This window comes from Oncorhynchus nerka, linkage group LG7 (assembly GCF_034236695.1).
Source record: "Oncorhynchus nerka isolate Pitt River linkage group LG7, Oner_Uvic_2.0, whole genome shotgun sequence".
NCBI classification, from domain to species: Eukaryota; Metazoa; Chordata; class Actinopteri; order Salmoniformes; family Salmonidae; genus Oncorhynchus; species Oncorhynchus nerka.
In genome coordinates, this window is record NC_088402.1 from 89,942,847 (window position 1) to 89,969,984 (window position 27,138).

The following is a 27,138-nucleotide window of genomic DNA, read 5'->3' on the forward strand; positions in this document are numbered from 1 at the left end:
TACACGCAATATCCCATAATGACAAAGCGAGAACAGGTTTTTAGATTTATTTTTTGCTAATTTATGAAAGCAGACCCTTTGCTATGAGACTCGAGATTGAGCACCGGCGCATCCTGTTTCCATTGATCATCCTTAAGATGTTTTACAACTTGATTGGAGTCCTCCTGTGGTAAATTCAATTGATTGGACATAATTTAGAAAAGCACACACCTGTCTATATAAAAAGGTCTCACAGTTGACAGTGCATGTCAGAGCAAAAACCATGCCATGAGGTCGAAGGAATTGTCCTTAGAGACCCGAGAACACAATGGGCTCCATCATTCTTAAATTAAGTTTGGAACCATCAAGACTCTTCCTAGAGCTGGCCGCCCGGGCAAACTGAGCAATCGAATGAGAAGGGCCTTGGTCAGGGAGGTGACAGAGAACCCGATGGTCACTCTAACAGAACTCCAGAGTTCCTCTGTGGAGATGGGAGAACCTTCCAGAAGGACAACCATCTCTGCAGCACTCCACCTATCAGGCCTTTATGGTAGAGTGGCCAGACGGAAGCCACTCCTCTGTAAAAGCAACATGACAGCCTGCTTGGAGTTTGTCAAAAGGCACCTAAAGACTCTCAGACCATGAAAAATAAGATTATCTGGTCTGATGAAACCAAGATTGAACTCCTTGGCTTGAATGCCAAGCGTCACATCTGGAGGACAGCATCATGTTTGGAGGAAACCTGGCACCATCCCTACGGTGGAGCATGGTGGTGACAGCATCATGTTTGGAGGAAACCTGGCACCATCCCTACGGTGAAGCATGGTGGTGGCAGCATCATGTTTGGAGGAAACCTGGCACCATCCCTACGGTGGAGCATGGTGGTGGCAGCATCATGTTTGGAGGAAACCTGGCACCATCCCTACGGTGAAGCATGGTGGTGACAGCATCATGCTGTGGAGATGTTTTGCAGCGTCAGGGACTGGGAGACTAGTCAGGAACACAGGAAATGTGAATGGAGCAAAGTACAAAGAGATCCTAGATGAAAACCTGCTCCAGAGCGCTCAGGACCTCAGATTGGGGCGAAGGTTCACCTTCCAACAGGACAAAGACCCTAATCACACAGCCAAGACAATGTAGGAGTGGCTTCAGTACAAGTCTCTGAATGACCTTGAGTGGCCCAGCCAGAGCCAAGACTTGAACCCGATCGAACATCTCTGGAGAGACCTGAAAATAACCCTAGTGGTTAGAGCGTTGGACTAGTAACCGGAAGGTTGCAAGTTCAAATCCCCGAGCTGACAAGGTACAAATCTGTCGTTCTGTCCCTGAACAGGCAGTTAACCCACTGTTCCTAGGCCGTCATTGAAAATAACTATTTGTTCTTAACTGCCTAGTTAAATAAAAGGTCAAATAAAAATAACTGTGCATCGACGCTCCCCAACCAACCTGACAGAACTTGAGAGGCTCTGCAGAGAAGAATGAGAGAAACTCCCCAAATACAGGTGTGCCAAGCATATAGCGTCATACCCAAGAAGACTCGAGGCTGTAATCGCTGCCAAAGGTGCTTCAACAAAGTACTGAGTAAAGGGTCTGAATATTTATGTAAAGTGAGTATACAGTGTTTCCATCTGCAAACATTTCTAAAAAAAAACTGCTTTCGCTTTGTCGTTATGTGGTAGCACGTAGATTGATGAGGGCAAAAAATTATTTCATCTTATTTTAGAATAAGGCTGTAACGTAACAAAATATGTTGAAAAAGTCAAGGGGTCTGAATACTTTCCGAACGCACTGTATACATTCATTGTTTTGGAAACACGACATGCTCATCCGTTTTTGTGTTTTAATGGTTAAATTTCAAACAAAAATATTGGCAAATAATATTATTCTGAATTGTATCTACTTGACATAGTTGCGGTTGGACCAAAAAGTACATTTTAGGCCCTGGTATTGATCCACCATCCAAAGTGTAATTAATAACTTCACCATGCTCAAAGGGATATTCAATGTCTGCTTAAAAAAAAAAAAAAAAAAAAGAAGATCTACCAATAGGTGCCCTTCTTTGCGAGGCATTGGAAAACCTCCCTGGTCTTTGTGGTTGACTCTATGTTTGAAGTTCACTGCTTCGACTGAGGGACCTTACAGATAATTGTATGTGAGGTGTACAGAGATGAGGTAGTCATTCAACCATCATGTTAAAACCCTATTATTGCACACAGAGGGAGTCCATGCAACTTATTATGTGACTTGTTAAGCACATTTTTACTCCTGAACTTTTTTTAGGCCATAACAAGGGGGTTGAATATTTATTGGACTGGAGACATTTTCAGCTTTAAATGTATGAATTTGTAAACATGTCAAAAACCCTTAAATTACCCTTTGACATTATGGGTTATCGTATGTAGATCAGTGACACAATCTCAATCTCTAATTAATTTTAAATTCAGGCTGTAACAACAAAACATGGAAAAAGTCAAGGGGTGTAAATACTTTGAAAGCACTGAATGGAGGAATTACAGATTAAAACCAGGAAAATGTACATCCCTGGTGCCTGTCTGTAGAAAAACACACTGGATAAAATACACAGGGCAGGTGTAGATAAACACAATGCAGGACGGATAGCCTGCCTGATCCCAGATCTGTTCGCGCGGTCTTCGCTAAACTCTGGTGTGACAATGACTATAAGGAGGCGGGAAAAACAGCACAAACAGATCTGGGATCAGACTTGAGGGACAACGAGGAAGTACTTCTCTCACCTGTGAGACTGCGCATGCTTCGTCAGGGTTCTCCAGCCGCAGCAGTGAGAACTCAATCAATACTTTACAGGCTGCTGCTACTGACAGCAACTGGTTTCTGGGGACTAGAGGTAGAGAGAACAGAGGCAGAAAAGGACGGATATGAGCTGCCTCATGATCAAATGGACAAAACCCTCTGCACTAAAGATTAGTATATAATTGTAATGTACATTTATATATTTTACCTTTATTTAACCAGGTAAGCTAGTTGAGAACAAGTTCTCATTTAACTGAGACCTCATTTACAACTGCGATATACTACAAGGCCACGAAGAATCGGAAATAAGACTACTGTAACTAGGCGACGAGAAGCAGAGAGAGAAAACATGCATGTGTGGCCTTCTAATTACTCATTTGCAAATACAATTATTATAAAAAAATATATTTGGACAATTTATTTAACTATAAACAAGCCTGCAAACAGAATTAGGCCACTGTATCCGTGTTACTATCAAACATTTTTCCCTCTACTCACAAAAAAATAAAAAATAAGACATTTACAAAGTAGTAGTAGTTTAAAAAAAGAAAAATGGTAGATATTGAGGAAGTAGTTAAAACGGGTAGTTATTGGGTCGTTGGAACATACTTTGTCCACAGACTGTGGTGATGTAATGAGCGGAGAGCGCCACGAAGGACGAGTAGAATGGCTCATACTGTTTATCATGGTGCAGGATCTCAGATTCACTGCAATGACATGGGAAATGAGGGAGGGGGTCATTTACAAAATACATAATAAATTAATTACAAAACTACAGTTCAAGACAAGTAGATATATATATCTATTAACACACACACACACACACACATATATATATGCTATGTCCAAATACAGAACAAAAATAGGTCAGCCAATGAGTGGCCTTAAAAACAGAAGGAAAAATCCTCCCCCAAATGTATGCATTACCATTTAGAATAATGATTTGTTATTTTTAAATTATTACATGGCAAAATATGTCTGAATAATGTGGGCATTATTGCCTGACTAAATAGACAGTATGTTCCTGACAGAAACACACGAATGAAGTCTGTCCGTGTAGCTTATCAGAGGTTGAAGAGTTGAGTTATTGTATCATGTTTTAAAAAATGAGAAAGCTACCAAAAAAATAAATAAAAAATGGAACGCTTTATGTGGAAAACCAAGTTGAAGACAACAACTAAATATGATCTTGCTCATAATCAATTGTTTAGCATGACTTCAATTACTTTTCAAGTACCAAAAAAGCCTAGAGAAAAATATCTGATTTTCAAGATAGGCAATTCATGGAATAGCCTATAGCAAATATTCAACCAAGACTTTAAAAACTTTTTAAATAGCTGGGTTACATACCCATTCTTGCCTTAGCATTTACTGGTTGATATAACTTGGATAAGCAGTAGTGGCAGGCAAGATGTTCCATCTTCAGTCAACTGCTCCAAGCAACAACCAGCTGTTTGAGAGCTGCAAACTCTCTACCTGACAGATTATCTACAGGCTGCTCGTGTGATAAATAAAAATCGACATAACGAATAAACAGCTTCAGGAATTATATAGTCTAGATGAAAAATAGCATTATTACAATTAAAAAACATTTTCACTGGGACATTGACGGGGATGATCGACTGGCCTGGAGAGCTTCCAAAACCTCCCCAAGACAGCAGGCGACCCTGCATGTCAATCCCTGAGAACCTATTTTTCTAGGACAGTACATGTTGTGGTTTAGAGTCTTGGGGGACCACCAACCAAAGGTCAAACTGATTCACATATCTGTTTGTATTTTGTTGTTGCTGGAGTACAATGTTTTTATAGCTTCAAATTATGTTCAAAAGTATCATGTCGTGGACTGTCTGTCAGTCCATGCATCCAGAGATGTGTATGAAATTGAGTGGTTATATTTCTCCAGACCCTTAGCTGAGTTGAAGTGGCAGAGCTGCTGTCGTTACATACACAACATGATCAAAAGTATGTGGACACCTGCTCGTCCAACATCTCATTCCAAAATCATGGGTATTAATATATAGTTGGTCACCTCCTTTTGCTGCTATAACAGCCTCCACTCTTCTGGGAAGGCTTTCCACTAGATGTTGGAACATTGCTGCTATAACAGCCTCCACTCTTCTGGGAAGGCTTTCCACAAGATGTTGGAACATTGCTGCTATAACAGCCTCCACTCTTCTGGGAAGGCTTTCCACAAGATGTTGGAACATTGCTGCTATAACAGCCTCCTCTCTTCTGGGAAGGCTTTCCACAAGATGTTGGAACATTGCTGCTATAACAGCCTCCACTCTTCTGGGAAGGCTTTCCACAAGATGTTGGAACATTGCTGCTATAACAGCCTCCACTCTTCTGGGAAGGCTTTCCACTAGATGTTGGAACATTGCTGCAGGGCATGTGCTTCCATTCAGCCGCAAGAGCATCAGTGACGTCGGGCACTGATGTTGGGCGATTAGGCCTGGCTCGCAGTCGGCGTTCCAATTCATCCAAAAGTGTTCGATGGGGTTGAGGTCAGGGCTCTGTGCTGCCCAGTCAAGTTCTTCCACAGCGATCAACAAACCATTTATGTATGGACCTCGCTTTGTGCACGGGGGCATTGTCATGCTGAAACAATAAAGGGCCTTGCCCAAATTGTTGCCACAAAGTTGGAAGCACAGAATCATCTAGATTGTCATTGTATGTTGTAGCGTTAAGATTTCCCTACACTGGAACTAAGGGGCCTAGACCGAACTATGAAAAACAGCCCCAGACATTATACCTCCACCAAACTTTACAGTTAGCACTATGCATTCGGGCAGGTAGCATTCTCCTAGCATCCGCCAAACCCGGGTTCGTCTGTTGGACTGCCAGACGGTGAAGACGTTATTCAATGGCGGCGGCCATGGAAACCCATTTCATGAAGCTCCCGACTAAAAGTTATTGTGCTGAAGTTGCTCCCAGAGGCTGTTTGGCGCGAGGTCATACGATTTTTTACTCACTGGAGGCGGGGCCTTTCTGTGAGCTTGTGTTGTTGCTTCTAGACATTTCCACTTCACAATAACAGCACACACCATTGACCTCGGAAGCTCTAGCAGGGCAGAAATTTGACTGACTCACTTGGTGGAAAAATGGCATCTTATGTCGTGCCAAGTTTAAAGTCACTGAGCTCTTCAGTAAGGCAGTTCTACTGACAATGTTTGTCTATGGAGATTGCATGGCCGTGTGCTCGATTTTATACACCTGCCAGCAAAGTACATCTGATTCAACTCACCAAAGACTTGATGATTAGTTGAATCAGTTCGGCTAGTGTTGGGCTAGAACAAATATGTGCAACAGCAGCCCCACCACTTCAGCTCAGGGAGTTGGCCAGAGAAATAACCACTCACATTCAGACATCCTGAAATGACACTAATTTGAAGCTATAAAAACATCGTTCTCAAATGACAACAAAGCACACAACGTTGCTAGGCCGATCATTATTTGGGTTATAATACGGTCGAGATAGCTTACAAATGCCTTAGTTTAGTGCCACTATAATTCTTCAAAAATCAATGGGTAATCAATAACTGAAACGACCGTTGATTTAACGGCAGGAAATGTCCCAGATTGTGTAAGTTATCTGTTGAAAGCCCGTTGTGCTAACGTTACCCAACTCGAACGGATTGGGGAGAGCAAAGTCAAACGTTGATCTTGAATACTTAGCTAACGTTAGCTAACTTACTTAACTAGCTAGCCCCACATCAAATGACATTTGAAACGATCACGTCAACAGCTGTCCACTCGTGATGTTGACATAAATATAACTATTATCTAAAACATTCAAGAACAACAAAATGGCATCAGCAACATAAACAAATTTACCCTCAAGTTTTAAAAAAAGAACCACAGGCTAAGCTTTCGTTTTCGATTCTTCTGAGGCTAGAAATGCTGGCTAGCTCGTTAGCTGTGGCTAACTAAAGCCTCAATTTAACAAGCTAGCTAAGTGACAATGTTCGGGCTTTAAAACGGGTTGTATTATCATGCAAAATATGACAAAATGCGCTTCAGAATTTATGGTTTTACAATAATGTTTTACTTCAACGTAAGCTGCAGTATATAAATGTCAGGGATATTTTACCTAGCTAGCTAACATTGCTAGCACGTAACGCTACGCACCCTATTCGGCCTGATGATGAAGCAGATTCCTTCTGGGCATAGCTACTGTAGCTAGCAAGCTATGCTAACACCTATGCAATCCAGCTGAGTGAAGAAGCTAACCAAGTTAGCATGCTAGCTAGCTGTTATATACACCTCTTTCTTGTCAACGGAGCAGTGCAATTCGCAAACAGACACGATGTTTACCTGTTTATTATAGATCCTATAAGCTGAGGTAGCTCTTTCGTTTCAAAGGCTGTGTACGAAGCTGATAAAAGCGGCCGTACATCAGCAGCCCAGTCCGGTTCTCCATCTCCTCCACTCGACGCCATCTTGAGATTCCGTACTAGACAACCGAGCGATTCTTTTTCCAACAACCTCCCTTGAAAGGAAACGAGGTCCTCACTAGTTATCACAGCCACAAAGTCATAACCCCCGCCTATTTCTTCATTTTCTCTTATCAGATTTTGATTTTAAACCATAACCCTAACCAAAAACCGTACGACACTACAAAACGTATGCCTAACTCTTAACCTTAAATTTAAACCAAAAAAGACAAATAGTTGTTTTCATTCATTTTTACTATATTCAAATTTGACTTTGTGGCAACTAATGGAAACCAAAGAAAGGGGATACAAAATAACAGGAAGTGTTGAAATAAATATTATAAATCTAAGAAGCACTTTAAGGGCTATAATAAACTACTACATTCATACTAGTAAGGTAAATGATGTACATAGGTGTAGAAAAGATAGAGACAAGTATAGAAAACAGTTGCCAATACAGCACAACCAAAGATCATTAGTAGGCTTACTCTGTAAACAGCTGATAACAGACTTTCATACATAGTAATATTCATTTTATTGAGGGTATCGGCATTTTGGTGAAAATGTGTTGCACAAGCAGAGTTGTTCTCCCCAATAGGAAAAATGAACACTCTGGAGTGTCATAATATTCAAATGTTTTTAAGACATAAATATACTGTACATAAACTATAATTGACACAAAAGCCAGTCGATTCCAAAGACAAACACCTCATTACACCCACAACCCCTTCAAACAAAAAAAGAACAACAAAACCATCATGACCAACATTTTAAAACAGATCTATGGAAACCATTCAAAACCCAATTAAAACAGTAAAATCATTTCTACCACATTTAGTCATCTTAAATTAGGCCTAATCTTTATAGACTATTTCCTAATCATTCACAGCTAAACAACATTTCAGAGCTTCAGTATGAAGAACACTTGCTCTGAGATGCATCAAGTAACCACGCACTGTTCTTCGTTGTGGTGAAAGAACAATATCATTTCATATCGTGTGATCATGAAAATCACTTTACATTAGGCTATCCTTTAAGGGAGATTATAAAGGATTTATCAGTAGTTTAGTTAATGACGTGTTATTAGCAATGACATAACTACTCTTAAAAGGCTGCCTCAATGTAAAATGTTACAAAATAAATTATACACAAAAAAAAAGACAGGACAATCGAAATGAAACTCTTCCTTGAAAAAGAAAGATGGCCGACCCGCGCCCCCATCAAATGACTCATTTTTGGATGTTTTTAAGCCGATATTGTCAAACGGCTTCAGCTCGTCCACCTCCATCGTCCGGGTTCATCCACGCAATAATGGGGAAGGGGTCAGAGTTGAAAGGTGAGAAGTTGACTCTTTTACCGCCAGGCTCGGTTGAGCAGTTTGACCTGTGCCAGACGTTTACTAATCATGGTGGCGAAGAACAGCGCGAACAGAACACTGCTGATCAGGACGTAGTCGTAGTCATCTTTCAGCACGTCGAACTGCTTGGAGGGGTACACCCTGGTTTGGTAGATGTCAAGACCATACGCAACCACCTGCGGAACAAAACATATCCATGTTAAATATTCAGTATTTGATCTGCATTATAGTTGTATCTTCAGTTAATCTGTATCGTCAGTGTACCGGGTCTTGGAAATGCAGCAGGAAGTCCAGACTTTTAATTTTAATTTTTTATTTTATTTAACCAGGTAGGCCAGTTGAGAACACCTTTATTTAACCAGGTAGGCTAGTTGAGAAAAACCTTTATTTAACCAGGTAGGCTAGTTGAGAACACCTTTATTTAACCAGGTAGGCTAGTTGAGAACACCTTTATTTAATCAGGTAGGCTAGTTGAGAACACCTTTATTTAACCAGGTAGGCTAGTTGAGAACAAGTTCTCATTTACAACTGCGACCTGGCCAAGTTAAAGCATAGCAGTGTGAACAGACAACACAGAGTTACACATGGAGTAAACAATTAACAAGTCAATAACACAGTAAAAAAAAAAAGTCTATATACAATGTGTGCAAAAGGCATGAGGAGGTAGGCGAATAATTACAATTTAGCAGATTAACACTAGAGTGATAAATGATCAGATGGTCATGTGCAGGTAGAGATACTAGAGTGACAAATGATCAGATGGTCATGTGCAGGTAGAGATACTAGAGTGATAAATGATCAGATGGTCATGTGCAGGTAGAGATACTAGAGTGATAAATGATCAAATGGTCATGTGCAGGTAGAGATACTAGAATGATAAATGATCAGATGGTCATGTGCAGGTAGAGATACTAGAGTGATAAATGATCAGATGGTCATGTGCAGGTAGAGATACTAGAGTGATAAATGATCAAATGGTCATGTGCAGGTAGAGATACTAGAGTGATAAATGATCAAATGGTCATGTGCAGGTAGAGATACTAGAGTGATAAATGATCAGATGGTCATGTGCAGGTAGAGATACTAGAGTGATAAATTATCAAATGGTCATGTGCAGGTAGTGAACAGATACAGGTAGTGAACAGGTAGATACAGGTAGTGAACAGGTAGATACAGGTAGATACAGGTAGTGAACAGGTAGATACAGGTAGATACAGGTGAATACAGGTAGATACAGGTGAATACAGGTAGATACAGGTAGTGAACAGGTAGATACAGGTAGATACAGGTAGTGAACAGGTAGATACAGGTAGTGAACAGGTAGTGAACAGGTAGATACAGGTAGTGAACAGGTGAATACAGGTAGATACAGGTAGATACAGGTAGTGAACAGGTGAATACAGGTAGATACAGGTAGTGAACAGGTAGATACAGGTAGTGAACAGGTAGATACAGGTAGATACAGGTGAATACAGGTAGATACAGGTAGTGAACAGGTAGATACAGGTAGTGAACAGGTAGATACAGGTAGTGAACAGGTAGATACAGGTAGATACAGGTAGTGAACAGGTAGATACAGGTAGTGAACAGGTGAATACAGGTAGATACAGGTAGATACAGGTAGTGAACAGGTGAATACAGGTAGATACAGGTAGTGAACAGGTAGATACAGGTAGTGAACAGGTGAATACAGGTAGATACAGGTAGATACAGGTAGTGAACAGGTAGAACAGGTAGTGAACAGGTGAATACAGGTAGATACAGGTAGTGAACAGGTAGATACAGGTAGATACAGGTAGTGAACAGGTAGTGAACAGGTGAATACAGGCAGTGAACAGGTAGATACAGGTAGTGAACAGGTGAATACAGGTAGATACAGGTAGATACAGGTAGTGAACAGGTAGATACAGGTAGTGAACAGGTAGATACAGGTAGTGAACAGGTGAATACAGGTAGATACAGGTAGTGAACAGGTAGATACAGGTAGATACAGGTAGTGAAAAGGTAGATACAGGTAGTGAACAGGTGGTGAATACAGGTAGATACAGGTAGTGAACAGGTAGATACAGGTAGTGAACAGGTAGATACAGGTAGATACAGGTAGATACAGGTAGTGAACAGGTGAATACAGGTAGATACAGGTAGTGAACAGGTGAATACAGGTAGATACAGGTAGATACAGGTAGTGAACAGGTGAATACAGGTAGATACAGGTAGTGAACAGGTGAATACAGGTAGATACAGGTAGTAAACAGGTGAATACAGGTAGTGAACAGGTAGATACAGGTAGATACAGGTAGTGAACAGGTAGATACAGGTAGTGAACAGGTGAATACAGGTAGATACAGGTAGATACAGGTAGTGAACAGGTAGATACAGGTAGTGAACAGGTAGATACAGGTAGATACAGGTAGTGAACAGGTGAATACAGGTAGATACAGGTAGTGAACAGGTAGATAGAGGTAGTGAACAGGTGAATACAGGTAGTGAACAGGTGAATACAGGTAGATACAGGTAGTGAACAGGTAGATACAGGTAGATACAGGTAGTGAAAAGGTAGATACAGGTAGTGAACAGGTGAATACAGGTAGATACAGGTAGTGAACAGGTGAATACAGGTAGATACAGGTAGATACAGGTACTGAACAGGTGAATACAGGTAGATACAGGTAGATACAGGTAGTGAACAGGTGAATACAGGTAGATACAGGTAGTGAACAGGTGAATACAGGTAGATACAGGTAGTGAACAGGTGAATACAGGTAGATACAGGTAGATACAGGTAGTGAACAGGTAGATACAGGTAGTGAACAGGTGAATACAGGTAGATACAGGTAGATACAGGTAGTGAACAGGTAGTGAACAGGTAGATACAGGTAGTGAACAGGTAGATACAGGTAGTGAACAGGTAGATACAGGTAGGGAACAGGTGAATACAGGTAGATACAGGTAGTGAACAGGTAGATACAGGTAGATACAGGTAGATACAGGTAGTGAACAGGTGAATACAGGTAGATACAGGTAGTGAACAGGTAGATACAGGTAGTGAACAGGTGAATACAGGTAGTGAACAGGTGAATACAGGTAGATACAGGTAGTGAACAGGTGAATACAGGTAGTGAACAGGTAGATACAGGTAGTGAACAGGTAGATACAGGTAGTGAACAGGTAGATACAGGTAGTGAACAGGTGAATACAGGTAGATACAGGTAGATACAGGTAGTGAACAGGTAGATACAGGTAGTGAACAGGTAGATACAGGTAGTGAACAGGTAGATACAGGTAGTGAACAGGTAGATACAGGTAGTGAACAGGTGAATACAGGTAGATACAGGTAGATACAGGTAGTGAACAGGTGAATACAGGTAGATACAGGTAGTGAACAGTAGGTTCATGCTCTACAACATCCGCAGAGTATGACCCTGCCTCACACAGGAAGCGGCGCAGGTCCTAATCCAGGCACTTGTCATCTCCCGTCTGGATTACTGCAACTCGCTGTTGGCTGGGCTCCCTGCCTGTGCCATTAAACCCCTACAACTCATCCAGAACGCCGCAGCCCGTCTGGTGTTCAACCTTCCCAAGTTCTCTCACGTCACCCCGCTCCTCCGCTCTCTCCACTGGCTTCCAGTTGAAGCTCGCATCCGCTACAAGACCATGGTGCTTGCCTACGGAGCTGTGAGGGGAACGGCACCTCAGTACCTCCAGGCTCTGATCAGGCCCTACACCCAAACAAGGGCACTGCGTTCATCCACCTCTGGCCTGCTCGCCTCCCTACCACTGAGGAAGTACAGTTCCCGCTCAGCCCAGTCAAAACTGTTCGCTGCTCTGGCCCCCCAATGGTGGAACAAACTCCCTCACGACGCCAGGACAGCGGAGTCAATCACCACCTTCCGGAGACACCTGAAACCCCACCTCTTTAAGGAATACCTAGGATAGGATAAAGTAATCCTTCTCACCCCCCCCTTAAAAGACCTAGATGCACTATTGTAAAGTGGCTGTTCCACTGGATGTCATAAGGTGAAAGCACCAATTTGTAAGTCGCTCTGGATAAGAGCGTCTGCTAAATGACTTAAATGTAAATGTAAATGAACAGGTAGATACAGGTAGTGAACAGGTGAATACAGGTAGATACAGGTAGTGAACAGGTAAATACAGGTAGTGAACAGGTGAATACAGGTAGATACAGGTAGTGAACAGGTGAATACAGGTAGATACAGGTAGATACAGGTAGTGAACAGGTAGATACAGGTAGTGAACAGGTAGATACAGGTAGTGAACAGGTGAATACAGGTAGATACAGGAAGTGAACAGGTAGATACAGGTAGTGAACAGGTGAATACAGGTAGATACAGGTAGATACAGGTAGTGAACAGGTGAATACAGGTAGATACAGGTAGTGAACAGGTAGATACAGGTAGTGAACAGGTGAATACAGGTAGATACAGGTAGTGAACAGGTAGATACAGGTAGTGAACAGGTAGATACAGGTAGATACAGGTAGTGAACAGGTGAATACAGGTAGATACAGGTAGATACAGGTAGTGAACAGGTGAATACAGGTAGATACAGGTAGTGAACAGGTGAATACAGGTAGATACAGGTAGTGAACAGGTAGATACAGGTAGTGAACAGGTAGATACAGGTAGTGAACAGGTAGATACAGGTAGTGAACAGGTGAATACAGGTAGATACAGGAAGTGAACAGGTAGATACAGGTAGTGAACAGGTGAATACAGGTAGATACAGGTAGTGAACAGGTAGATACAGGTAGTGAACAGGTAGATACAGGTAGTGAACAGGTGAATACAGGTAGTGAACAGGTGAATACAGGTGAATACAGGTAGATACAGGTAGTGAACAGGTGAATACAGGTAGTGAACAGGTGAATACAGGTAGATACAGGTAGTGAACAGGTAGATACAGGTAGTGAACAGGTGAATACAGGTAGATACAGGTAGTGAACAGGTAGATACACGTAGTGAACAGGTGAATACAGGTAGTGAACAGGTGAATACAGGTAGATACAGGTAGATACAGGTAGTGAACAGGTGAATACAGGTAGATACAGGTAGATACAGGTAGTGAACAGGTAGATACAGGTAGATACAGGTAGTGAACAGGTATATACAGGTAGTGAACAGGTGAATACAGGTAGATACAGGTAGATACAGGTATTGAACAGGTGAATACAGGTAGATACAGGTAGTGAACAGGTAGATACAGGTAGTGAACAGGTGAATACAGGTAGATACAGGTAGATACAGGTAGTGAACAGGTGAATACAGGTAGATACAGGTAGTGAACAGGTAGATACAGGTAGTGAACAGGTGAATACAGGTAGATACAGGTAGTGAACAGGTGAATACAGGTAGATACAGGTAGATACAGGTAGTGAACAGATAGATACAGGTAGATACAGGTAGTGAACAGGTGAATACAGGTAGATACAGGTAGATACAGGTAGTGAACAGGTGAATACAGGTAGATACAGGTAGTGAACAGGTGAATACAGGTAGATACAGGTAGTGAACAGGTAGATACAGGTAGTGAACAGGTAGTGAACAGGTAGATACAGGTAGTGAACAGGTGAATACAGGTAGATACAGGTAGATACAGGTAGATACAGGTAGTGAACAGGTAGATACAGGTAGATACAGGTAGTGAACAGGTAGATACAGGTAGTGAACAGGTGAATACAGGTAGATACAGGTAGTGGTATATATGACTTCCGGGTTGGAGCGAGCGGTCGCATCTGCACTCGGTCCGCAGGTAGTATTACATTTCATTACATTTCATTATAGTACAACGGTTTGATTTGTCTAATCTTAGCAATTTCTTCTTAGCTAGCTACATAGCCGTCTTTGTATCATAGATAATTGCGTAATTATCGTATTTCGTCGTCCTAACGCAGTCTACACTGCCCTGCAGCTAGCTAACGTCCACCGTTAGCTAGTCCACCGTCTACCGATTAGCAGCACAACTATTACACTCAACTGAACGACTTGATTAGTGTAGTGTTAGCTAGCTACATAGTTGTCTTTGCTGTCTTCGTACCCAAGATAATTGTGTAGTTTAGAGTGTGTAGTTTTATGTCGTCCTTAACATAGGAGACTCTGCTAGCTAGCCAACAGCTAGCCAACGTCTACCGAACAGAACTTCTGCACTCAACATTCCGGTCGCATTTCGCTTCGCTCCACAGGTAGTATCACATTTTTCATTTCATTACAGTACAACGGCTTGATTTGTTTGATCGTAGCTAGCTACATAGCTAGCTACATAGCCGTCTTTGTATCATAGATAATTGCGTAATTATCGTATTTCGTCGTCCTAACGCAGTCTACACTGCCCTGCAGCTAGCCAGCTAGCTAACGTCCACCGTTAGCTAGTCCACCGTCTACCGATTAGCAGCACAACTATTACACTCAACTGAACGACTTGATTAGTGTAGTGTTAGCTAGCTACATAGTTGTCTTTGCTGTCTTCGTACCCAAGATAATTGTGTAGTTTAGAGTGTGTAGTTTTATGTCGTCCTTAACATAGGAGACTCTGCTAGCTAGCCAACAGCTAGCCAACGTCTACCGAACAGAACTTCTGCACTCAACATTCCGGTCGCATTTCGCTTCGCTCCACAGGTAGTATCACATTTTTCATTTCATTACAGTACAACGGCTTGATTTGTTTGATCGTAGCTAGCTACATAGCTAGCTACATAGCCGTCTTTGTATCAAAGATAATTGTGTAGTCTAGAGCGATTTCCTAGGTTAGCTAGCCAGCTATTGTCGTTCTTTTAACGCAACGTAACGTAATCAACACTGCTAGCTAGCCAGCTAGCCCCGAATAGCAGCACAGTAGAAACTATTACACTCAACGGAACGACTTGATTAGTGTAGTGTCAACAACGCAGCCAATGCCAGCTAGCCTACATAGTCAACAACGCAGCCTCTGCCAGCTAGCCTACTTCAGCAGTACTGTATCATTTTAATCATTTTAGTCAATAAGATTCTTGCTACGTAAGCTTAACTTTCTGAACACTCGTGACGTGTAGTCCACTTGTCATTCCAATTTCCTTTGCATTAGCGTAGCCTCTTGTGTAGCCTGTCAACTATGTGTCTGTCTATCCCTGTTCTCTCCTCTCTGCACAGACCATACAAACGCTCCACACCGCGTGGCCGCGCCACCCTAATCTGGTGGTCCCAGCGCACGACCCACGTGGAGTTCCAGGTCTCCGGTAGCCTCTGGAACTGCCGATCTGCGGCCAACAAGGCAGAGTTCATCTCCGCCTATGTCTCCCTCCAGTCCTCGACTTCTTGGCACTGACGGAAACATGGATCACCACAGACAACACTGCTACTCCTACTGCTCTCTCTTCGTCTGCCCACGTGTTCTCGCACACCCGAGAGCTTCTGGTCAGCGGGGTGGTGGCACCGGGATCCTCATCTCTCCCAAGTGGTAATTCTCTCTTTCTCCCCTTACCCATCTGTCTATCGCCTCCTTTGAATTCCATGCTGTCACAGTTACCAGCCCTTTCAAGCTTAACATCCTTATCATTTATCGCCCTCCAGGTTCCTCGGAGAGTTCATCAATGAGCTTGATGCCTTGATAAGCTCCTTTCCTGAGGACGGCTCACCTCTCACAGTTCTGGGCGACTTTAACCTCCCCACGCCTACCTTTGACTCATTCCTCTCTGCCTCCTTCTTTCCACTCCTCTCCTCTTTTGACCTCACCCTCTCACCTTCCCCCCTACTCACAAGGCAGGAAATACGCTCGACCTCATCTTTACTAGATGCTGTTCTTCCACTAACCTCGTTGCAACTCCCCTCCAAGTCTCCGACCACTACCTTGTATCCTTTTCCCTCTCGCTCTCATCCAACACTTCCCACACTGCCCCTACTCGGATGGTATCGCGCCGTCCCAACCTTCGCTCTCTCTCCCCGCTACTCTCTCCTCTTCCATCCTATCATCTCTTCCCTCTGCTCAAACCTTCTCCAACCTATCTCCTGATTCTGCCTCCTCAACCCTCCTCTCCTCCCTTTCTGCATCCTTTGACTCTCTATGTCCCCTATCCTCCAGGCCGGCTCGGTCCTCCCCTCCCGCTCCGTGGCTCGACGACTCATTGCGAGCTCACAGAACAGGGCTCCGGGCAGCCGAGCGGAAATGGAGGAAAACTCGCCTCCCTGCGGACCTGACATCCTTTCACTCCCTCCTCTCTACATTTTCCTCTTCTCTCTCTGCTGCTAAAGCCACTTTCTACCACTCTAAATTCCAAGCATCTGCCTCTAACCCTAGGAAGCTCTTTGCAACCTTCTCCTCCCTCCTGAATCCTCCTCCCCCTCCCCCTCCTCCCTCTCTGCAGATGACTTCGTCAACCATTTTGAAAAGAAGGTCGACGACATCCGATCCTCGTTTGCTAAGTCAAACGACACCGCTGGTTCTGCTCACACTGCCCTACCCTGTGCTCTGACCTCTTTCTCCCCTCTCTCTCCAGATGAAATCTCGCGTCTTGTGACGGCCGGCCGCCCAACAACCTGCCCGCTTGACCCTATCCCCTCCTCTCTTCTCCAGACCATTTCCGGAGACCTTCTCCCTTACCTCACCTCGCTCATCAACTCATCCCTGACCGCTGGCTACGTCCCTTCCGTCTTCAAGAGAGCGAGAGTTGCACCCCTTCTGAAAAAACCTACACTCGATCCCTCCGATGTCAACAACTACAGACCAGTATCCCTTCTTTCTTTTCTCTTCAAAACTCTTGAACGTGCCGTCCTTGGCCAGCTCTCCCGCTATCTCTCTCAGAATGACCTTCTTGATCCTAATCAGTCAGGTTTCAAGACTAGTCATTCAACTGAGACTGCTCTTCTCTGTATCACGGAGGCGCTCCGCACTGCTAAAGCTAACTCTCTCTCCTCTGCTCTCATCCTTCTAGACCTATCGGCTGCCTTCGATACTGTGAACCATCAGATCCTCCTCTCCACCCTCTCCGAGTTGGGCATCTCCGGCGCGGCCCACGCTTGGATTGCGTCCTACCTGACAGGTCGCTCCTACCAGGTGGCGTGGCGAGAATCCGTCTCCACACCACGTGCTCTCACCACTGGTGTCCCCCAGGGCTCTGTTCTAGGCCCTCTCCTATTCTCGCTATACACCAAGTCACTTGGCTCTGTCATAACCTCACATGGTCTCTCCTATCATTGCTATGCAGACGACACACAATTAATCTTCTCCTTTCCCCTTCTGATGACCAGGAGGCGATCGCATCTCTGCATGTCTGGCAGACATATCCGTGTGGATGACGGATCACCACCTCAAGCTGAACCTCGGCAAGACGGAGCTGCTCTTCCTCCCGGGAAGGACTGCCCGTTCCATGATCTCGCCATCACGGTTGACAACTCCATTGTGTCCTCCTCCCAGAGCGCTAAGAACCTTGGCGTGATCCTGGACAACACCCTGTCGTTCTCAACTAACATCAAGGCGGTGGCCCGTTCCTGTAGGTTCATGCTCTACAACATCCGCAGAGTACGACCCTGCCTCACACAGGAAGCGGCGCAGGTCCTAATCCAGGCACTTGTCATCTCCCGTCTGGATTACTGCAACTCGCTGTTGGCTGGGCTCCCTGCCTGTGCCATTAAACCCCTACAACTCATCCAGAACGCCGCAGCCCATCTGGTGTTCAACCTTCCCAAGTTCTCTCACGTCACCCCGCTCCTCCGCTCCCTCCACTGGCTTCCAGTTGAAGCTCGCATCCGCTACAAGACCATGGTGCTTGCCTACGGAGCTGTGAGGGGAACGGCACCTCAGTACCTCCAGGCTCTGATCAGGCCCTACACCCAAACAAGGGCACTGCGTTCATCCACCTCTGGCCTGCTCGCCTCCCTACCACTGAGGAAGTACAGTTCCCGCTCAGCCCAGTCAAAACTGTTCGCTGCTCTGGCCCCCAATGGTGGAACAAACTCCCTCACGACGCCAGGACAGCGGAGTCGATCACCACCTTCCGGAGACACCTGAAACCCCACCTCTTTAAGGAATACCTAGGATAGGATAAAGTAATCCCTCTCACCCCCCCTCCCCCTGAAAAGATTTAGATGCACTACTGTTCCACTGGAGGTCATAAGGTGAATGCACCAATTTGTAAGTCGCTCTGGATAAGAGCGTCTGCTAAATGACTTAAATGTAAATGTAAATGTAGTGAACAGGTAGATACAGGTAGTGAACAGGTAGATACAGGTGAATACAGGTAATGAACAGGTGTGATAAAGATACATTGCCGATAGTGTAATAGACCAGTGGTTCCCAAAACTATTTGTTGTTGTTGTTTTGTTTTTTTAACTCACTTCCATCATTGGGGAACATCCTGCGCAAAACCTTAAAACAAAATCAAATGGCTTAAAAAAATTAAAAATTAAAACCTTGCTAGCTGATAGTAGTCGATCTGGACATTTCTGAGAAGTTATAAATAGCTCTCTAAGGTCTGCAATGACTGACATGACAAGTGTTCAATCGAGTACAGTCTTAATTGAATGAACAGAGATTGAATGCAATTTGTCATTTTGTTAAATAGTTTGGAGTATGGCCTCATCTTCGAGGATTGCTCCCCGGAGCTAGATGCTGATGACGAATAGCCATTTGCTGGGCAGCTGGCATCGAAACCTCCTTCTACAATTAAAACTTTCAAAAGTAAGTTGAAAGCCCGACTGAGTTCCTTAGCAGCACACCCAACAGTTTGTGAACCACTGTAATGGACCATAGACTCACCAGACATGTGGACTCCAGGCCAGAGGGGGCAGTGTAGATTCCTTTCACTCTCGCTACGGTCTGATTGTAGTTGATGAACCACTCTGTGCGGATGGGCATCTCTGGGGCGTAGGGTATAAGGTTCTCCTCACTGGAAATAAATGATAAGCCAATTCTTACTTTCATATAGTGACAAGGAACCAATATTCCTCTCTAAAAAAAGGTCAGATATCGTCAACAACAGGGTTCTGTTCATTAGTGCACACAAAACGTTTTGCAACAGAAAATGAAAAATGAGGGTTTGTTGTTGGACCAGGTATTCCCTCCCTGTTTCAGTTCATTTTCTTCCATTTGGTGCCAAATGAACGTGTTGTTGGTACTGACCGGCTGTGTTCAGTGACAACCTCTGGTCTCCGTGGATCCAGGAACATCTTGGGGAGAGACAAGATGGCTCCTGATGGTAACCCCACTTTGAGAAAGAAATATCCAGAGAAAAAATAGAGTTACGATGCAGATAGATCTGGTGCTGAAAGATTCACTCCCCCCCCTCCATCCATCCATCCACTCCCCCCCTCCATCCATCCATCCTCCCATCCATTCACCCACCCACCCCTCCATCCATCCACCCCTCCATCCATCCATCCATCCATCCACCCCTCCATCCATCCTCCCATCCATTCTCCCACCCACCCGTCCTCCCATCCATCCATCCATCCTCCCACCCACCCCTCCATCCATCCTCCCACCCACCCCTCCATCCATCCTCCCATCCACCCCTCCATCCATCCTCCCATCCACCCCTCCATCCATCCTCCCATCCATCCTCCCACCCACCCCCCCTCCATCCATCCTCCCATCCACCCCTCCATCCATCCTCCCATCCACCCCTCCATCCAACCTCCCATCCATCCTCCCATCCACCCCTCCATCCATCCATCCTCCCATCCATTCTCCCACCCACCCGTCCATCCATCCATCCATCCATCCTCCCACCCACCCCTCCATCCATCCTCCCACCCACCCTTCCATCCATCCTCCCACCCACCCCTCCATCCAACCTCCCATCCACCCCTCCATCCATCCATCCTCCCATCCATTCTCCCACCCACCCGTCCATCCATCCATCCATCCATCCTCCCACCCACCCCTCCATCCATCCTCCCACCCACCCTTCCATCCATCCTCCCACCCACCCCTCCATCCATCCTCCCATCCACCCCTCCATCCATCCTCCCATCCATCCATCCTCCCACCCACCCCTCCATCCACCCTCCATCCATCCTCCCATCCATTCTCCCACCCACCCGTCCATCCATCCATCCATCCATCCTCCCACCCACCCGTCCATCCATCCATCCATCCATCCTCCCACCCACCCACCCGTCCATCCATCCTCCCACCCACCCGTCCATCCATCCTCCCATCCACCCCTCCATCCATCCTCCCATCCATTCTCCCACCCACCCGTCCACCGCTCCATCCATCCTCCCATCCACCCCTCCATCCATCCTCCCATCCATCCTCCCATCCACCCCTCCATCCATCCTCCCATCCATTCTCCCACCCACCCGTTCATCCATCCATCCATCCTCCCACCCCTCCATCCATCCTCCCACCCACCCCTCCATCCATCCTCCCATCCACCCCTCCATCCATCCTCCCACCCACCCCTCCATCCATCCTCCCATCCACCCCTCCATCCATCCTCCCATCCATTCTCCCACCCACCCGTCCACCCCTCCATCCATCCTCCCATCCACCCCTCCATCCATCCTCCCATCCATCCTCCCATCCACCCCTCCATCCATCCTCCCATCCATCCTCCCACCCACCCGTCCATCCATCCTCCCACCCACCCCTCCATCCATCCATCCTCCCACCCACCCCTCCATCCATCCTCCCATCCACCCCTCCATCCATCCTCCCATCCATCCTCCCATCCACCCCTCCATCCATCCTCCCATCCATTCTCCCACCCACCCGTTCATCCATCCATCCTCCCACCCACCCACCCCTCCATCCATCCTCCCACCCACCCGTCCATCCATCCATCCATCCTCCCATCCACCCCTCCATCCATCCTCCCATCCATCCTCCCATCCACCCCTCCATCCATCCTCCCATCCATTCTCCCACCCACCCGTCCATCCATCCATCCATCCTCCCACCCACCCGTTCATCCATCCATCCTCCCACCCACCCACCCCTCAATCCACCCACCCCTCCATCCATCCTCCCACCCACCCCTCCATCCATCCTCCCACCCACCCCTCCATCCACCCCTCCATCCATCCTCCCATCCATTCTCCCACCCACCCGTCCACCCCTCCATCCATCCTCCCATCCACCCCTCCATCCATCCTCCCATCCATCCTCCCATCCATCCTCCCATCCATTCTCCCACCCACCCGTTCATCCATCCATCCTCCCACCCACCCACCCCTCCATCCATCCATCCTCCCACCCACCCGTCCATCCATCCTCCCACCCACCCACCCGTCCATCCATCCATCCTCCCATCCATTCTCCCACCCACCCGTCCATCCATCCATCCATCCATCCTCCCACCCACCCGTTCATCCATCCATCCATCCTCCCACCCACCCACCCCTCAATCCATCCTCCCATCCATCCATCCATCCTCCCACCCACCCCTCCCTCCATCCTCCCACCCACCCCTCCATCCATCCTCCCACCCACCCCTCCATCCATCCATCCTCCCACCCACCCCTCCATCCATCCTCCCATCCATCCTCCCACCCACCCACCCGTCCATCCATCCATCCATCCTCCCACCCACCCACCCCTCAATCCATCCTCCCATCCATCCATCCTCCCACCCACCCCTCCCTCCATCCTCCCACCCACCCCTCCATCCATCCTCCCACCCCTCCATCCATCCATCCTCCCACCCACCCCTCCATCCATCCTCCCATCCACCCCTCCCACCCACCCACCCGTCCATCCATCCATCCATCCATCCATCCTCCCATCCATCCTCCCATCCATCCATCCTCCCACCCACCCCTCCATCCATCCTCCCACCCACCCCTCCATCCATCCTCCCATCCATCCTCCAACCCACCCCTCCATCCATCCTCCCACCCACCCACCCGTCCATCCATCCATCCATCCTCCCACCCACCCACCCGTTCATCCATCCATCCTCCCACCCACACGTCCATCCTCTCATCCATTCATCCATTCTCCCTCCCACCCACCCACCCCTCCATCCTCTCATCCATTCATCCATTCTCCCTCCCACCATCCATCCTCTCATCCATTCACCCACCCACCCCTCCTCTCATCCATTCTCCCACCAACCCACCCCTCCTCTCATCCATTCTCTCACCCACCCGTTCATCCATTCTCCTACACAGTCTCCATCTATCCACCCACCCCTCCATCCACCCCTCCATCCATCCTCTCATCCATTCACCCACCCACCCCTCCTCTCATCCATTCTCCCACCAACCCACCCCTCCTCTCATCCATTCTCTCACCCACCCGTTCATCCATTCTCCTACACAGTCTCCATCTATCCACCCACCCCTCCATCCACCCCTCCATCCATCCTCTCATCCATTCACCCACCCACCCCTCCTCTCATCCATTCTCCCACCAACCCAACCCACCCCTCCTCTCATCCATTCTCACCCACCCGTTCATCCATTCTCCTACACACAGTCTCCATCTATCCACCCACCCCTCCATCCATCCTCTCATCCATTCACCCACCCACCCCTCCTCTCATCCATTCTCCCACCAACCCACCCCTCCTCTCATCCATTCTCTCACCCACCCGTTCATCCATTCTCCTACACAGTCTCCATCTATCCACCCACCCCTCCATCCACCCCTCCATCCATCCTCTCATCCATTCACCCACCCACCCCTCCTCTCATCCATTCTCCCACCAACCCACCCCTCCTCTCATCCATTCTCTCACCCACCCGTTCATCCATTCTCCTACACAGTCTCCATCTATCCACCCACCCCTCCATCCACCCCTCCATCCATCCTCTCATCCATTCACCCACCCACCCCTCCTCTCATCCATTCACCCACCAACCCAACCCACCCCTCCTCTCATCCATTCTCACCCACCCGTTCATCCATTCTCCTACACACAGTCTCCATCTATCCACCCACCCCTCCATCCATCCTCTCATCCATTCACCCACCCACCCCTCCTCTCATCCATTCTCCCACCAACCCACCCCTCCTCTCATCCATTCTCTCACCCACCCGTTCATCCATTCTCCTACACACAGTCTCCATCTATCCACCCACCCCTCCATCCACCCCTCCATCCATCCTCTCATCCATTCACCCACCCACCCCTCCTCTCATCCATTCTCTCACCCACCCGTTCATCCATTCTCCTACACACAGTCTCCATCTATCCACCCACCCCTCCATCCACCCCTCCATCCATCCTCTCATCCATTCACCCACCCACCCCTCCTCTCATCCATTCTCCCACCAACCCACCCCTCCTCTCATCCATTCTCTCACCCACCCGTTCATCCATTCTCCTACACACAGTCTCCATCTATCCACCCACCCCTCCATCCACCCCTCCATCTATCCACCCACCCCTCCTATACTGACCCAGGAGATGTCTAGAGGTGATGCCCTTCTCAGTGAGCGTAGCCTCCATAGTGGTGATGGGAGAGGGGAAGATGTAGGTCTGCTGTAGGACCTGGGGCAGATGGGGTCTGTCCAGACTACTGAACACTGTGCTGTTATACAGCTCTGTCCCTTCAAACAGCTCCAGCACACTGAACTCATTACGCCTGGACTTGGTGTTCCAGTACTCATACTGTAGAGAGGGAAGGAGAGAAAATGGTGAGGGTTAAGGCAGCAGTTCATTAACCTTTTTCTCAAAACAGAAATCATCTTTGGAACATTTGTGACCATAACTACTACTGCTACAACTACTGCTACAACAACTACTGCTACAACAACTACTGCTACTAGTGTTGCAACTACTGCTACAACAACTACTGCTACTAGTGTTGCAACTACTGCTACTAGTGTTGCAACTACTGCTACAACAACTACTGCTACAACAACTACTGCTACTAGTGTTACAACTACTGCTACAACAACTACTGCTACTAGTGTTACAACTACTGCTACAACAACTACTGCTACAACAACTACTGCTACAACAACTACTGCTACAACAACTACTGCTACAACAACTACTGCTACAACAACTACTGCTACTAGTGTTACAACTACTTCTACAACAACTACTGCTACTGCAACTACTGCTACAACAACTACTGCTACAACAACTACTGCTACTAATGTTACAACTACTGCTACTGCAACTACAACAACTACTGCTACAACAACTACTGCTACTAGTGTTACAACTACTGCTACTAGTGTTACAACTACTGCTACAACAACTACTGCTACAACAACTACTGCTACAACAACTACTGCTACAACAACTACTGCTACAGCAACTACTGCTACAACAACTACTGCTACTAGTGTTGCAACTACTGCTACAACAACTACTGCTACAACAACTACTGCTACAACAACTACTGCTACTAGTGTTGCAACTACTGCTACAACAACTACTGCTACTAGTGTTGCAACTACTGCTACTAGTGTTACAACTACTGCTACAACAACTACTGCTACAACAACTACTGCTACAACAACTACTGCTACAACAACTACTGCTACAGCAACTACTGCTACAACAACTACTGCTACTAGTGTTGCAACTACTGCTACAACAACTACTGCTACTAGTGTTGCAACTACTGCTACTAGTGTTGCAACTACTGCTACAACAACTACTGCTACAACTACTGCTACAACAACTACTGCTACAACAACTACTGCTACTAGTATTACAACTACTGCTACAACAACTACTGCTACAACAACTACTGCTACTAGTGTTACAACTACTGCTACAACAACTACTGCTACAACAACTACTGCTACAACAACTACTGCTACAACAACTACTGCTACTAGTGTTACAACTACTGCTACAACAACTACTGCTACAGCAACTACTGCTACAACAACTACTGCTACTAGTGTTGCAACTACTGCTACAACAACTACTGCTACAACAACTACTGCTACAACAACTACTGCTACAACAACTACTGCTACAACAACTACTGCTACAACAACTACTGCTACTAGTGTTGCAACTACTGCTACAACAACTACTGCTACTAGTGTTGCAACTACTGCTACTAGTGTTGCAACTACTGCTACTAGTGTTGCAACTACTGCTACAACAACTACTGCTACAACTACTGCTACAACAACTACTGCTACAACAACTACTGCTACAACAACTACTGCTACTAGTATTACAACTACTGCTACAACAACTACTGCTACAACAACTACTGCTACTAGTGTTGCAACTACTGCTACTAGTGTTACAACTACTGCTACAACAACTACTGCAACAACAACTACTGCAACAACAACTACTGCTACTGCAACTACTGCTACAACAACTACTGCTACTGCAACTACTGCTACAACTACTGCTACAACAACTACTGCTACAGCAACTACTGCTACTGCAACTACTGCTACAACTACTGCTACAACAACTACTGCTACAGCAACTACTGCTACTGCAACTACTGCTACAACAACTACTGCTACTGCAACTACTGCTACAACTACTGCTACAACAACTACTGCTACAACAACTACTGCTACAACAACTACTGCTACAACAACTACTGCTACAACAACTACTGCTACAACAACTACTGCTACAACAAATACTGCTACAACAACTAGTGCTACAACAAATACTGCTACAACAAATACTGCTACTAGTGTTGCAACTACTGCTACAACAACTACTGCTACTAGTGTTGCAACTACTGCTACTAGTGTTGCAACTACTGCTACAACAACTACTGCTACAACAACTACTGCTACAACAACTACTGCTACAACAACTACTGCTACAACAACTACTGCTACAACAACTACTGCTACAACAACTACTGCTACAACAACTACTGCTACAACAACTACTGCTACAACAACTACTGCTACAACAACTACTGCTACTAGTGTTACAACTACTTCTACAACAACTACTGCAACTACTGCTACAACAACTACTGCTACTGCTACAACAACTACTGCTACAACAACTACTGCTACAACAACTACTGCTACAACAACTACTGCTACAACAACTACTGCTACAACAACTACTGCAACTACTGCTACAACAACTACTGCTACTGCAACTACAACAACTACTGCTACAACAACTACTGCTACTAGTGTTACAACTACTGCAACTACTGCTACAACAACTACTGCTACTGCAACTACTGCTACAACTACTGCTACAACAACTACTGCTACTGCAACTACTGCTACAACTACTGCTACAACAACTACTGCAACTACTGCTACAACAACTACTGCAACTACTGCTACAACAACTACTGCTACTGCAACTACTGCTACAACAACTACTGCTACAACAACTACTGCTACTGCAAATACTGCTACAACAACTACTGCTACTGCAACTACTGCTACTACTGCTACAACAAATACTGCTACTAGTGTTGCAACTACTGCTACAACAACTACTGCTACTAGTGTTGCAACTACTGCTACTAGTGTTGCAACTACTGCTACAACAACTACTGCTACAACAACTACTGCTACAACAACTACTGCTACTAGTGTTACAACTACTGCTACAACAACTACTGCTACAACAACTACTGCTACAACAACTACTGCTACAACAACTACTGCTACAACAACTACAACAACTACTGCTACAACAACTACTGCTACAACAACTACTGCTACTGCAACTACTGCTACAACAAC

General features: G+C 46.0%; 2 protein-coding genes across 3 annotated transcripts in view; both read right to left on the reverse strand.

The window, feature by feature from the left end:
- The window catches only part of ubr4 (ubiquitin protein ligase E3 component n-recognin 4), a 182,047-nt gene extending 174,842 nt beyond the window's left edge, over positions 1–7,205 (reverse strand). Inside the window, exons 1-3 of the mRNA XM_065020956.1 lie at positions 7,063–7,205; positions 3,358–3,455; positions 2,733–2,836 (exon numbers count right to left, since the gene is read on the reverse strand). Coding sequence (XP_064877028.1) covers positions 2,733–2,836; positions 3,358–3,455; positions 7,063–7,187 — 327 coding nt within the window. The 5' untranslated portion in view covers positions 7,188–7,205. The remainder of the gene's footprint in view (positions 1–2,732; positions 2,837–3,357; positions 3,456–7,062) is intronic.
- A 494-nt stretch (positions 7,206–7,699) lies between these two features.
- Positions 7,700–27,138, reverse strand: part of LOC115125690 (ER membrane protein complex subunit 1) — a 40,684-nt gene continuing 21,245 nt past the window's right edge. For both annotated transcript variants that reach the window (XM_065020957.1, XM_065020958.1), the window contains exons 19-22: positions 23,875–24,085; positions 19,645–19,729; positions 19,282–19,411; positions 7,700–8,714 (exon numbers count right to left, since the gene is read on the reverse strand). In XM_065020957.1, coding sequence (XP_064877029.1) covers positions 8,535–8,714; positions 19,282–19,411; positions 19,645–19,729; positions 23,875–24,085 — 606 coding nt within the window. In that variant the 3' untranslated portion in view covers positions 7,700–8,534. The remainder of the gene's footprint in view (positions 8,715–19,281; positions 19,412–19,644; positions 19,730–23,874; positions 24,086–27,138) is intronic.